We start from the raw sequence: 15,644 nt of genomic DNA, 5'->3' as shown, positions 1-15,644 counted from the left end.
CTCTTCAGAAAGTATTTGAAGGTAGATGAAGTGTTCAGGAATAACACCAATACCAGTCAGACACTGATCCTGAATAACCTACTATAAAGATTAAAATGTTTTCCCAGCTGATCAGCTTTCAGAATATTTTGAATTCCTTTTAAATGACATTCTGATAATTTAAGCTCAATCACAGACACCGACAGTCTTAAATCTTAGAAATATTGCCTATCACAGGTCAAGGTAGGAATTCCTTGGGCAGAGATCCTGACATGCATTCTCCCATCTCCTATCTCTGATTGTCAAGCAATAGCAAGCAGTGTCTCATTTCTCCCCTGCTTTATTTTTAAGCTGCTTTCAAAGTGACCTTAAAGCAATTTGAAAATTATGGTCCCATTAAGTTAGAAACACCAATATTTATGCAAAACAAGTAGTTATATCTGACAAGGGTGGGCTGTACAGTCATGTCACAGAAGCCCTTTCAGAAATTTCTCAATAAAACATTGTTAAGAAGCAATAAGCTGTTCCCATCTATTCAAAGGAATAGTGATTAAAATGTGCATGTTTTGCTGGCTTGCCCCTAGGAAGTCAATGACCTTGGGAGAGAAATACCCTCCCTCTTCTGAAATGAATATATTTTGGACCAGAAAAGTCCTGGCTGTCACTATTCTGGAATGACAGACATAAAACGTCCACCAGTACTTGCAATTATTTTGCTTTTGAATTCCAGGCTTGAATTTCTCATGGAAATGAACAAATATTTCCTGCAGATGAAGGGGAAGCTTCCTTCACTCAGCAGGTTTGGGGGTCACATTTCTGCTATATGGTATGATCACAGCTATAAAGCTGCATGAGACTCACTTCTTCTGCAAGGTTTTCTGTCTGGGTAGTATTTCAGGACAAAAACACAGCCCCTGCACAAGTCCCCAGAGTCACATACTCACCACTCAAAGTCTCCTTGGCCACAGACACATGGTTCAGACACCACAGTTTGAGAATAGTCCCGACCTAGGGAACACTGGGCTCCAGGCTTGCGCTTTTTATAGATCTTCCTCTCCCCCATGACACAAGGCTCCCCCTTCATTGGCCAAGGAACAAGAGGAGAAACACAGTTGTACTGGATGGAGCACTTTTTCAAAAGACACAAAAGGCAATTAAAACAAGCATTTATCTCTGTGAGGGTGGGGAGTTACAGTCCTGCTCTCTTTTGTTTCTTTGCAAAATCAAAAGTCTCCTTGGGAGGACTCCTGAGCACAGTGTGCTCAGCATTGAGTTGGGATGCCAATGACAATGTGCCCAAAATGCCTGGATGCCCAAGCCATCACGCCCACTTATCTCACCTTCCAGAAGGCATCCACCAATATCTAGTCCTATGAATTATCCTGAAAAGACAATGGGGGTGTAGGCCAGGGTTTTTTCCATATGTCAGATAAAGTCAATTTTGATGTGTGTTTCACTGGACTTTTTGAATGCAAAGGTTTCCAAGAACACTACTGGGAGTAGGTAATCTAAAACAAACATTTGATATCTAGGTGAGTTGCTATAAACAGAATTTTCTATTTTGCAGAAGTATTTTGTCTGCATAGAAGTAAGAAAAAAGACTACACCTAATTGTAATGCTTCTCTTCCCTATTAACAGTGATTCCCAAGATTGCTGCGTGGTTACAGATATGTCTTCCCTTTTCTTTCATTTAAATTATTTTCATTTATTCAATTCTACAACTTTAATTATCTTATCCTTGCCAAATTAATGTTCATTTCTCATTCATGGATTTCATTCAGGACTGCCACAGTGCCAATGGTTCTGGCTCTAGTTATGCTACCCTGCAGGCTGTGGGACATCATACTGGTAGTCAGTAACCCATAAGTAATTTGCAGAGGTTATTGACCTCTCAGTTATAGTTCCTTCAGGACCTAAATATATCCAGCATGAAAATAAGCCAGTGTATGAAAAACAAAGCATGTATCCTTGAGTAAAAAGAAAAAAATCTGGTTTTCTCTGGTGTCTTTTATTCAAGAGCTTTTCAGATTCAAGGGTTTTACAGACATTCAAGAGTTTTACAGATACCTGCAGGACCTGCAGGATGAATAAATGTTTTTATTTTCATTTTTGAGTAGGGGAAATAAGAGGCAAACTGAAACAAAATTATTTTCATGAGTCAGTGACAGAGCTACAAAGAATTCAGTATCATCTACAATTCAATCATAAGGTGTCATTTTACACTGCCCTAAGCATTGAGGCCAAAAAGATCCAGCTGGTGCAATGGATTATATTCCTAAAAATAGAAGGTAATCTCCTGAGCTTGCCCATAGATACCAGGCCCCATGTTTATTCATGCACATTCTTCAAAGGATGCAAAAAAAAAAATCCATATGCTTTGATGTAAAGAACAACTGCATTCCCACCTGGAAACACAGAGCAAGAGAAAAGGAACCCCACCAATGGAGAGTGGGGATACCTGATTGTGCAGATGCCAGGTCTGGTAGTCATCCTTGGTACACCTGCGGCTGAAGAGAGACTTGTAATCCACCTTGACCAGCTGCCACTCAGAACGGAGGCTGAAGTGCCCAAAAACTCTGAGCAGGGGAGACAAAAGAAAAAAAAGAGTCAGCCAGACTCATACTTCCATTCAGCAAATAACATCTCATGCTGCAGAAACCTATACACAGTGTTGGAGCTTAATGCCAGAAAATGGTATTCAGTCATGAACAATATTTTCCTGTTCTTACAACATCCCAGGAGTGTTTAGCCTTTTCCTGACACTCATACACAGCCTGTGTAGGAAGGTCTTCCCCTGACCCTAGCATCCAGCAAAATGGAACCCAAGTCTAATCACCCTTATTGCAATCTTTAGAGGACAGTAAATGTTACTTTTTTACTATTCCAAGTCTTTCACTAATCTATTTTTACCCAAGCCGCTTACGTGATTAAAAGTTTTGTTCTAATTATTCCAGACTAACAAAGAAAGAGAAAGACAAGATTTACAAATTTTCCTATGAAATCAAAAGAGAAGCAGAAAACAAGACTTCCCCACACTGACTGTAATTCAGATCCTGCTGTGCCCCCAGTGTGCTGCCATTATTTATTCTAGTTGATCTTGGTTTACACTATAATCACACTGAGTTGTTGGCTCTCCACTCACTCCTTCTCTAGTCTGCACCAAAATTGCTCTTCATTTTGCTGTTCTCCATGAAACAACAACCACCCAGGAATCAATCACGCTCTCCCCTGGAGACCTGTCTCAGCTCATGGGGATCAGGGATACAATGGTGGGTGGGCAATATCTGAGGGTATGGAGTGGTGGGTTTGCTGCGGACACCTGTCTATATCTAAGTTCTGCCTCACAGGGAGCTCCACTGAGCTGACAAGCAGAACCTGTGTGCTGTCATGAACAAGTGGCTCAGGTTAGGAGTGAGCAAGTGAGGAATTTACTTGTCTGGTAAAATGGATTTATTAGGTTGATTGTTACTGGCTGTCCAGAACCATTCTTATTGTAGTCCTAATTGCAGGGTATCAATGATAGGAAACACCATGGCATGCAGGCCATGCTACAGGAGAAGATGCAATTCCTGTTCCTCAGCACAGAAGGCTCACCCTGGACCAAGATAAACTCACAGAAACCAAAGCAGTATGGGGTGCCAGAGCACTGGGAGCAGGAGGGAGAAGGGAGGAGTGGGAAGGAGCATGGTGGGGGGATGCAGAAGGCCTCCAAAACTGTACTCAATAGGAATTCTAACTGCAGATCCCCTCCCCACTTTTCCTTGGCACTGGGTATGTCCCATGGGCTTTCAGCACAAACCTTGTTTGTGCTGCATGACTAAAACATCAGTCCCTGCAAAACAGCAATGCAGCAAGCAGAAATCTTTTAGTCCAGCAGATTTACACCAGTATATGATTTGGTGCTTATTAAATGGAAGACACAGCAAAAGAAACATGACCAAAGAGAAACAGTGGCATAAACCCAGAAGAACACAGGGCTGGAGAAATCCAACACTTTGCAAATCAATGCATCTAAAATGAAAATCTTGCTCCTCAGATTGTCCCTTAGCTAACTGTCCATCAGGAGGGAAAGAGGTTTCTTTGTGGTTTACAAAAATACACCAGAATTACTTGATTTTTAAATCCATTTTTAAAAGCTTTTAAACAATTCCTTCTGACATGGAAATTATTCCATGATAATTAATAAAAAAACCCAAGGTTTTCTAAGAGGAAGGCAACATATTGGCATTCCAAAAGCACAGAACATCAGATACTCTTTAATTAAATGATTTCAAAGAAGATCTTTGTGTATAATTGCTATAATTTAGATGGAAACAATGCTACACTAAATGGAATTAGAGCAGTGTTAACAGAGCGAGGTTTTCCTCTGTGCTGCAGCGATGGTTCTGGGTCAGCTGATTCCTAAAGTAGTAACTTCTCTACTCCACCCTCCCCATGGTAATAAAAGCTCGTTAAGGCTAATCAATCATCGTGGAAGAGATTTCTGAGATAAGAGCACCAGAGAAGCCACCAAGCACCTGCCCCCTGCTCGCCAATGCCAAATGCCACCTACAGCATGGCTTCATTAGCCAATGCCAGGAACGTCCTGTGACAGCTCAAGATGAATTTGTTACACATTTGAAACTTTTATCAGTTTCTATTAGCAAATACAAGGAATGGAGGTGAGTGCTATGTGATCTTTGGTGTTCTGAGGTTCTATCAAGCAGCTTTCCTTGGAAAGGGATGAAAGTCTTCATTGTGAAGATTAAAAAGAGCTAAACAAACAATAGCAGGGCACAAACCCCAGCTGAGCAAAACCAGGCGTTGCAGCTGAGCTCCACTTCCTCGGTTCAATGAATGACATCACTGGATGTTTTTCCATAGTTGGCCAAGGTGCATGCACAGGACCTCTCCCACCATATCTGTTTTGAGGCGGCCAGGTCCAATAGAAGCTTGGGCAGACAGTAAAGAGCTACAAGATTTTAAAACTCATAGTGTGCAGCTATCAATAAGTGCTTGGCACTCAATGCTTCAGTTCCTCCATATTGGTTTCTATATCAAGTGCAAAGAAACAAAACAAGTTCCAAGGAAAGAGATGCAAAAAGAGATTGGTGGGGCCTTATTTTTCCCTACTCAACTGGTGAGTCCTCACATTTCTTTGAAGATCATTCAATTTATCTGATTCCCATGTGCCTTCATTTCCCATTTACTTTGGTCACTAAATAAGGGAGGTGGATTTTTTTTTAATAAAACAGGCAAACTATCAAGACAATACAGGGAGAAAGGAAATGGGGTACTATAAATTTTGCTTCAATAACTTTGCCTACCGTGGTCTAACTGAAAGCTCTTAATTGCTTGTTGCAAGCATAGAAAACAAGAGAGCTGGATTTTCAAGGTCCAGCTTTGAGAAGCCAACAAAGAAGGTATATTTTGATTCTTCCATATAAGCAGTCTCATGTGGAAGTCCTTGAGAAGCAATAAATACAAGAGCCCAGATGGTATTTAGATGGGGTCGGTTTTCTGACTAAGCTCAATTTTAAAAAGGTTCTCCAACCTAAGACATAGAATGGTAATTTACTGGCTTTAGACTGCATAGATTTTGTTCTACCCCTCTGAGTTACAATTCCACATGAAATCTTATCTAATAGGACAGCATCTTCTCAACTGGCTCTATACATAGCTGAAAGTGAAATCATTGTTAAGAAAACAGAAAATGCTTCCCAATCCTTTCTTTGGAGAAACAAGGCAAGGCTTTTATTGCCAGGGCTGGATGTCATTAATTTGCAGAAACCTATTAGAAACATGGAAATCAATTCTGAAATGCTTACAGTTTCATGACGGAGTCATTTTAGAAATGATCATTGCTAATGCTGCTATAATTATATCTTTCATTAATTTTTTAAATACACAGTAGCTTACAAATGCAGTGAACACTGCCTGGATAACCTTGTGCAGGAGCTTTTTAAAAGGCTTTTTACACTTATACAATGTTCTCTTTGCTTTTGCCTTATCATCCCTTGTATTGCTGATAGCTGTGTTTTTTATGTAATTCAATACTGCTCATTCCTGCCAGGTCAACAGAATGAATTGCGGGTCACAAGATAACTCACCTGCCTCTAGTCCATAGATGCAATCCCTGTTCCTGCTCATGGTGTGAGAAACAGGCTTCCTCAAGTAACAGCTCCCACAGGAAAGGCATTGGCTGTATCCATGTGGACCTATCCCTGCTGGCAGTTTCAGATGAGCTGCCCAGCCAGCTATTAAAATGGAAATTCTCCTGCCTACATCAAGTCTTCTTCTATAATTTCTGAAGTAGACTGGTAGGACATCACATGGAGCAAGCAAGCACTGAAGCTGCCTGTACTGGGCTGGGCTGGTCTGGATAAAGAAGGAAGATTTTCCCTTCACCAGCCCTCCCAGCTCCTTTGTGTGTGACACCTGCTGACCTCAGATGTGCCCAGCACTGAGACAGAGGACTGGAGATGCCAAGGAAGGAAGAAGCTGATAACACCAAACAGCAAAAGTACCCTCCTTTCTGAGGCAGTTTTCCTTCACTGGACATCCACAAGGTGAGAGACATGAAAAGTTTGGGTGGTTTTTTGCTTCTCTCAATGTACCTTAGGGACCTCTGAAGCCAGATTTTAACAAGATTAGGCCCCACAGAATAGACTGTTAGCATTTTTAATAACTAAAAATAAAATGAAAGCAAAAGGATATAATATTGGAGCGGCAACATAATATATTTAGTAGACAGCATCTTTTGAGATGAACTACAGAAGCAGATGAATGGATCAACAGAAAAGTAAAGCCAGAACTACAGAAAAAGAGCCAAACATATACTTTAATTGATAATACCAAGAGAAAAGCTAATTGCAGTGTCATCATAAATAGACTGTTTCATTTATAAAAGCCTGAAACCAACCTTGATTTTTATTTCCTTCATTTTAAAAGAAAAATGCTTGCAGAGAAGTGCCTTAGCAAGGAAAAAAATCCCCATTACTAAAATCACCCAAATTAGTGAATACTTCAGCTAACCTAAATCTGTGCTTTTGTTTAGAGAATGTAGAAAGGAAGAAAGTCAAGTAAGATCACTATCTGACTTCAGTTAAAATCCCTCTTTATTTACATCTGTGCATCTAACAGGTAGTGCCAGAAGTAGATATTGAATGGGCAAGAAGTGCTATGAAGCACAATCTGGAAGAATCACCTCCTGGCAGGAAAACAAGCATGTGTTGGTCTGGGTTTTGGTTTGGTTTTTGTTGGGTTTTGTTTGTTTGTTTGTTTGGGGGTTTTGGGGGGGGTTTGTTTGTTTGTTTTTGTGGGGTTTGTTTTGTTTTGTTTTGTTTTTTTAATTTTTCCAGTCCCTGGAGAGGAAGCTCTTCTCTCACTGAAACCAGAGGAAGTCCCAGATCTGGAGCAGTGAGTAGGTAATTCACCACAACTGAAGGTGCTCCTTCTCATTCTGATGTCCAGCAGAGGAGCACATGTTGCTGCTGCTCCAATCTTAACAGATATCGTCTCACTCATAATTGCCTTGATTCCTTTGGGATTTTTCCCCCCACAAACCAGGCTACCCTGGTCCCCCATTTCCTGGGAAATGGTGAGCCTGTGCTAGAGTTGCTGGCTCAGTGAACACCTACAGAATGTCTTGGTACATAGATGTACCTCCTTAACTTGTTGATATTTATAGCTTTTGAATCAATGAAAGAAAATGCTGACAATTTCACACAAAGAAGAGGGCCTGTTATGAAATCTGGATCTGAATCCATCTCTGGATCTGAATCCATCTGAATCCATCTAAGGAAGTAGCAGTAAAGTGAGACAAACCCCTGCACGCAGGCTGAGCTGACTGGGCCAAAGCCACACAAACAGCAATGGAACAGTTGCAAGTTGTGCTGGTGGGACCAGATTTATGAATAGATGAACTATCTGTCCATGAATTAAACATAAATCATGACTTTGGAGAAAACCAAATGGGTGTGTAATCTCCCTTTTTTTTTATTAGGATTTAGATGGAATTAGCATTAAAAGAGGTTACTAGCTACAAGAAATTGGATAGAAAGGGACTGAGACAAGGAAGTAGAACTTAATTGAAAGCACAAATCAGCAATTAGTGACAGCAGGAGAGGGAGAGTTAAACTGTCTCATGCCTGGCAAGAGGATGCAGGGAGTAAGAAGACTGGAAACAAAGGAAACATAAAAAATGAAAGATGACACTGGAAAGGCAGGCAATTGCCAACAAAAAACATTGTCTAATTTTTTTCCAAAACAATAAATATGGTTTCTAAGAGCCTCTTTGGAGCTTTTAATTCAGTTGCTTTTGGCTGACCTGTCAACAAGGAACAATAGCCTGAGGGCAATGGGTGATGACTCAGGGCTGCTGTACTTCTGTCTGTGGACCAAAATAAAGTAAGAAAAACAGTTATTTTGTTTTGGTTTTTTTCTAGAAAGAAGAGATGCATTTTCTTCCAAATAAAACACCATCCATTTGGATCTAGATTTTCAGTTGGTGCAAATTAGTTTAATTTAGACCATCTAAATAGATCCTGTCAGGTGTAAGGCCTTCCACTGATACTATTCAGGAGAAAAAAACAACAAGAGTGAAATTATCAAGAATGTACCAACACCAGACAGCAGCGTGCATCAGGACAAATTTGTGCAAAAAAAATCTTGGTCTGTATTCTATTTCCCAAGGAGAAGAGTCACACAAGAATTTCACAGAATTTCTCCTGCAAATTAAATCTGAGGGATGTGGTTCATTTCACTGAAACTGAATGTCATGACATCAAGGTTACCCACAACAAAGAAATTCAAAGTGTTGGCCACCAGCAGTCCATATTGAACTGGTCATGAAAAGCTGCACCACTGCCAGATTTCAGGTCAGGAGAGAGAGAGGAGATGGGGCAGGCAAAGAGTTTCTGTGAATTACAGATCAAAACCAAAACCTTGCAATAAAAATCCTACAGTACAATCATGGCAGATCCTTTCCCTCAGCTTTGGAAAACAGTCCTGGTATTATTCATCGGCTCAATGTACACTTCCTTTATAGTGCTAGCAGAAGAGGAAAACCACTGCAATTGGCATGGTACAGCATGATCTTTCAGTTAGCAAGTAATGCCAAGTGCAATTAGTATGTAATCTGCAGAACATGTAATTACAAAGCAGCCCTACAGTTTGGACTCAATTTCCCCTTTAGCTGCACAAACACTGCATAAGGCAATGGGGGAGACGTAGATTTTTGTTATTATTTTTTTAAATAGGAAGTGCTATCAAAATAAGAACTTCCTGAATGACAAACTAAACCTTTTGAAATTTGGTCTCTAAAAAATTTATTACCAATGTTCTCAAACAACTTTACATGACAATTGCTTCAAAAGAAATTCCAGCAACATGAAACAGAGTATGAGACACCTAGGAAGGGGGATGGGAAAGCATATTAATTTTTAATGCTGTTTTTCAGAAGAGTTCTTTCTTTTCTTCGAAGCACTCATGAAAGACAACCAGTTTCTGACAGCCTTGAAACCTGAAGATGCTGCCACTCTTTTCTAGAAAAGATACTGGCAGCTATCAGCAATGTGAGTGCTTCATCCCCTCATGGGCCTGTGGTCTCAGCAGAGGCAGGTGCTGCTGCTTTGCCAGAAGCCAGATAACACAACACATCCAATCATTTCAACCTTTCATCCTATGAATCAGCAGATTTCCAACGAGAAATGTCCAATACAAATGTGGAAGCCATTCCTTAGAATATGTAAGCTCCAAATGCATGTGACAGGTGAAGCACAGTGACAAGCTTTGCCTGGATATCAGAGAAGAAGGCTCAGAAGAGGAAGCTCTGGAGAGCTGCTTTCCAACACTCATTCGGTTCAGTGATCAAAAATCTGTCAGACTGAACTCTGCAGCCAACCCAACACTGAGCCTTCCAGCTCCCAGAAAAGCTGGTGTGCTGTGCCACCCTTTTCCTTGTGCAGGATCAGGGAGATTCAGCTGGAAAGGTGCTAAGGCAATGTAGTTTCTTGGTCCCCTGAGGGTTGGTGTGATCAGAGCACCAGAATATTTCATGTCTTGCTCTCACAAAAAGGTGAAAGACTCAGGAATGTCTGGGTGCACAGCATCCTGCCCCTTCCTGTGCACCCTCTATCAGGCCTGGGTGCTTCATACAGCCCAGCCCAGCTGCAGGCAGGAGGACAGTACAGGGCCAAGCTCCATCTGCCCTTACTTAGCAGCACAGGAAACAAAGCACATGAGCCTCTAGATGAGAATATCTGGATTGTATTGCCATCAGGCAAAACTTGCCCTTTTATTTAGGGAAAAGAAATCATCTATCAGCCAGCAGCTCATTCTGGCTCCTTCTGCAAGGGCTTCTTTCTTTTATTCACTTCAGCAAATTCCAGCCTCAAGTGAACACACCTTTCTCTAGTCCTCCTCCCTGCACATGCTCACCTCTCCATCCCCCTTGTCTGAACATTATAGACATGACTGAGCATCTCCCTCCCTCAAAGAAATGGGAAGAGTCTGCACAGTGGGATTCCCACCTGGGACTCTGGAGACCTCCATTACTGCCAAGCTCTCCCAGTGACAGCCTGCTGAGTGCCTGACCATGGGCACATCCTTTGTTCTCCCTCAACTTCCCTACTGGCAAAATACAGCTGATGAAGAAAATACTATGCTAAAATACTATTTTAGCATAGTATTTCATCTGGTGCCCATAAATAGCACTTGACTCCAGTGACAGTAATGTTTGCCCCAGAAAGTCAGAGATGGACAATACGTGCCACAGAGCATGATGCCTTCTCCGTGTATTATGACTCCTGCCAGGAATCTTCCAGGTACATGGTGCAACTGCTGGGAACTGGTCTTGGGTCACACACATCCTTTTCCTAAAGTCAAATAAATCACACAGTGCTGTCTGAGAAAGATTACTCTAAGCAGATGTTCTCATCACCTGATTTGTCTTTCAGGTGCCACAGAAAGACCTCAGCTCATTCTGCAAGTATTAACAGCACTATCAATACTGTGCTTCTTGTGGACTGTTTAGGTGAATTCATGCAGAGATCCAAAGGCTAAAAAACAGACTACTCCTCTGGCAGAGAGGGAGATGGGAGGAGGAAGTGACACTGATTAATCTTGGGGTCGTTAATAATGTTTTTAAGTCTTGCAAACAAAGATAATGATATGGGTAATCAACTCTCTTACTCCAGGGTATAAACTGATCATCTGATGGGATAAAATGGAAATTCCTATAACACACATTTTCTTGTCCATTGTAAAGTCACTTGATGCCATTAGCAGATTGATCATTTTCTCCCAAAGTCCAAGCTATTAATTACTTCCAGAAGGTTTTGAAATTAGATCAGATGATACAGGAATGCAGCTCACTATGGCAAATGCCAATATCCTCTCAATCATTTTGGTTTCCTTACTTAATAATTGTACTTGGTATTTTTGTTCTCAGATCAAGTTCCAAATTTTACTTTTTTTTTCTGTGTGCAGTCATTATTTTAACAGATTCACTTTAATTTCATGGATTCTATTATGAAGAGTCCTTATATAGGTTTGTGCACTGCAGTCTGCACAGTCTCCTGAGTGAGGACAGAGAAACTGAACTCACAAGGACACATCAGAGCCTTGCAGGAAAATCCATAGCCAATAACAATGTCAATTGCACCACAAACAAATATTGCACTGAACAGAAGAAAAGGAAAACTGAAAAGGGAGATAAAACCACTGTAGGAACAATTAAAATGTAACAGTCTTTTCTTGTATCGAATGGTACCCATGCAATTTGGATAAACCAGGCTTTGAAATCTTCTCTCTGATTTTTAAAAAAGTCCACAGTTCTGGTAGCCCTGAAAGAATGCACAGGCTGGATGGACAGCTTTGGTTCCCTGAGGAAGTGAAGGTAAATAAGGAGAAAGTTCAGAACCTTTCAGCACGACAGCTCCCTGTCTCATTTTCTGCACTGCAAGCTGCAAGTTGGATTTAGCTTTCTAGAGAACTGGTGAAATCTTTCTTCCAGATTCCCTCTTTGCCAAATTTCTGTGTGGCTCAGCAGCAAAGTGGCAGAAGATTCTATGTTTTTTTCAGACAGTTTCTTCCTCTTTTCTCACAGAGTGAAGTGTAAAGGCCAGACTGATGTCAGGAGAGTTTAAAGGTACCTGTGGGCCATGGGAATTGAGGAACACAGACTCTTTTCTTCAGGCACGTTGTACAAGAGCCTCAATTCCTTCTAGGAAAAACAAGCTCATGGTGTTTTGCCATCCACTCACACTGTCTCTCATTTGCTGATGTTGCTAAGCAGAGGTGCTGGCTGTGGAGGGCAAAGCCTGGCACCAGGGGGGGAACACAAGCTCCTCTGACCTCATCCCAGCAAAGGCACTATTTAGCACTGGTTTCACCTCCATTTTTCTCAGTACACCCACTCAGAGGTGGCAGATCCATGGCTCCCTACCCCTAGGCAAAGGGGCAGAATACTTCAAGGACACTGTGTCAGCTTGTAATTTTCTTTCCTGTATTAGCATTTAATGTAACAGCAAGACTTGAACAAAAGGCAGCAGATGTTGCTTTGCTTGAAGAGAAAGTATGATAATCACCTTATCAGACAAAGACAGGAAAATTACTCCTGGCTCCTATGTAACTTTGAACTCAGTGGGAGCTTGGACCTGGGAGCTGTTGTCCTTTTCTCATCCCCAGTTTGCTGAATCTCTGCTGATTGTGAATCAGAATCCGTCCACATTGCCTTCATACCTGTATCTGCTTTGTTGATGTCTCCAACAGTCAGTTCTTCAGAATAAGAGTAACTCATGGAACTCCTGGGCATAGGATAAGGTGGCTGCTAAAACCTTTTCAAAGTATTTAGAAGGAAAACTCTCAAAAATAGGAAAACTCATGAATATCTTAGAAATACAAAGAATACCATGTTTGGCCAAGAAAGTTCCTTATTTGTTCATCTCTATAAATGTGAGAAGTATATAAGGTAATAATATTTTTAGTATAATTTAGTATAATACATATAGTTTTAGCATCCTGTACTTGCCACTGTTGGAAGATGGAACTGAAATAGAGGGACTTCTGGTTTGACACAGTGTGGCCTGTGCTCTTAATATTTTTTTTCTCACCTTAAACCTCCCCTGGCACCCATCTCAACATTTCCAACATCTTTTAATTACTTATTCATTCTTCCTCACTCTTCTGCCACCCATGATGGATTGCCAGTAATTTTATGGGTCTCCTGGAAAGAAAGAATTATTCCCATTTCATCTCTGGTAAAGCTGCATGGCCACATAAACAAGAAGGTGTTGGAAAGGGCCAGGACTTGTACCCTATTCATTTACAACCAGGAACATTTCCTAACACACATAGCCAAGGGCAGCAGTCACAGCAGTGTTGATAGACCAACTTTCAGCTCACTGCAAATATTAATGCTCAATTATGCATACACACATATATAGAGATCATTAAGTTTACATGCACAGAACTACATAGAAATTTATATATACATGTGGGTGTGTCTACATAAATATTTATTTATCAGTACAGAGAAACTTAATGATCCCCATCTGGAAATGAGTGTCTGCACACATACACACATAATGAGTCTACTAAAATGATGCAGGGCTGTGAAGCAAAAAGGTTGTTCCTCTTAAAATAGGTTTGGAGAGATGCTTAGCGCAGGAGATGAAGTGGCAGGGGTAATAATTATGAGTCAGAGCTGGAACAGCATAAAGCCCTTCTCTGGACCCATGACAACGTCTTGTCTCTGATGTGAATGGTACAAACTACTTTGGATATATCACAACTGACTAGAAGGGGAATGCAGTATGATTCCTTTCCTTTGTTTGACAGTGTCAGACAAGTAACATGCTGTGCCTATGGCTTGTCAATCCAGAAATGTTAGATCTGACCCATCAGAACATGACATCATTAAAAGATACACTAGTTAACAGTGAGGGGTACAGCACAGAACATAGAAACCTGCAGATTTCAAAAAGGCTAGTGCATTCTAGGCATTCATCTGAGAACATGTCTAAGCCACCACCCTTATGCATTTATTTTCCTAGAGGACCCTGTGTGATCTGCAGCCTTTTCCCCAGACCTGCACCAAGCACCACAATGTGCTTTGGTACAAAGCTCTGCACTAAAGGAGCTGAACTGACTCTCTTGTCAGATGAGAGATGGGTCAAAGCAACAACCAAAGGAACTGCAGAAGATGATGAGCCAGGACTGGAGGAAGGACAGTGGATTTGCTTTGGTTAGGCAGCATTCAAGGCAGACCAGCTCACACAGTCTCGTGATGCTTCCCTGTGCATCACAAAACTACATTCTTAACTGAGCCCCCCCAGCTGGTAAACAAATAATTAATTCTTGCATCATTATAGCCATACAGAATCATAGAATAATTTAGGTTAGAACAGACCTCTGCAAGACATCCTGTCAGACACCCCACTAAAAGCAGCTCCCAATTCAGACTACTCTTAGATATTCAGAATCACATAAAGCCCCTTCATAAAGCAAGTTACTGATGTTACCATACTGACAAGTTTTTTAGAACTGTTTAGGACAACATACACAGCAGAAAGCAGAAAGCACAGAGGATACAAAAAGCCTAGGATACTCATACAATAAGACAGATATGGAAAAAGCTCACTTAATAGCTATGAAGTGGTACAAAATTGTGTGCTAAAAGGGTTGCTCCTTTCAACAGCCCAGAGAGCCTCTCACAGCATGTGGCACAAAATGAAGGTTGGCAAATATCATTCTACTGATATATTGATTTTAATAAAATAGTATTATGAAAATATTGTTAATAATGCAATATTTTAATAATAGTTGGAGTATAATGACTATGTATACACATTCCCCTCAGAACATTATTTTTTTTAAATGGGTGAACACAGAACACTTTGATGCTAATCTATGGAAGAAATTTTTTCTAACAGGAACCAGCTGAGACCACTAGATGTAGTATTCTGCATTTTCAGGGATGAGAGACAAACTTTTAAAAGCCAGTAACCTACCCAGTTTGGCAGCACACAAATATGACCACAGCCTTGGTCTCTCTGCCTCACTGCTGCTTCAAGTCTAAGACCCTATGATCAGTTTGGGATGCAAATCCCAGACTGTTGTGCTCCTCTCATGAGCTTCTGGAAATTGTTGGGGTTTCTACCCACAAACATGAATTCCATGCACCTCCAAACCACCATGTGTAATCTTTGTTCAGGGGTGGCAAGTAGCAATAGAAATACATTCATTTCTTCTCAGCCAAAGCTTCCACAAGCTCAGCATTACCCTACACTGCCCTTATAGATGAGTTCACTAAAATTCTCATTGGGAGAAGCACCTAAGTGGTTTGTATAGAAATGGTTTGCATACAGCTTTATAAACAGGCTCTTTCCTCCTCAGTTCCTTTCGTGGATAGAAATTTCTCAGAACATTCATCGCAAGTGTGATGTGAAATTTCTTTGTATGGCTTTTACAGACTATTAAGAAAGGTTTTTAAAACTGCTAATGATGACAGTAATAATAAAGACAATAACAATAGCAATAGCAATTGCAATAATAATGGTAATATGCCTGCAAAGATTTCAAAAGAAAAAGTTCTCAACAAACCTAGTACACAATATTCAGGAAGATAACTCACTTCCTACATTCTCCACCAGAAGACTACAGAGATATAAATAACAATAAC

The 15,644-nt window shown here is 40.8% G+C and overlaps 1 protein-coding gene across 1 annotated transcript in view; it reads right to left on the bottom strand.

Annotated features, from left to right (window-relative positions):
* Window positions 1-15,644, bottom strand: part of SORCS3 (sortilin related VPS10 domain containing receptor 3) — a 266,923-nt gene that overhangs the window by 34,063 nt on the left and 217,216 nt on the right. Inside the window, exons 15-16 of the mRNA XM_066554147.1 lie at window positions 2,439-2,556; window positions 924-1,057 (exon numbers count right to left, since the gene is read on the bottom strand). Coding sequence (XP_066410244.1) covers window positions 924-1,057; window positions 2,439-2,556 — 252 coding nt within the window. The remainder of the gene's footprint in view (window positions 1-923; window positions 1,058-2,438; window positions 2,557-15,644) is intronic.

Source organism: Molothrus aeneus, chromosome 8 (assembly GCF_037042795.1).
Source record: "Molothrus aeneus isolate 106 chromosome 8, BPBGC_Maene_1.0, whole genome shotgun sequence".
Classification (NCBI taxonomy): Eukaryota; Metazoa; Chordata; class Aves; order Passeriformes; family Icteridae; genus Molothrus; species Molothrus aeneus.
This window is presented reverse-complemented; position numbering and strand designations above follow the sequence as displayed.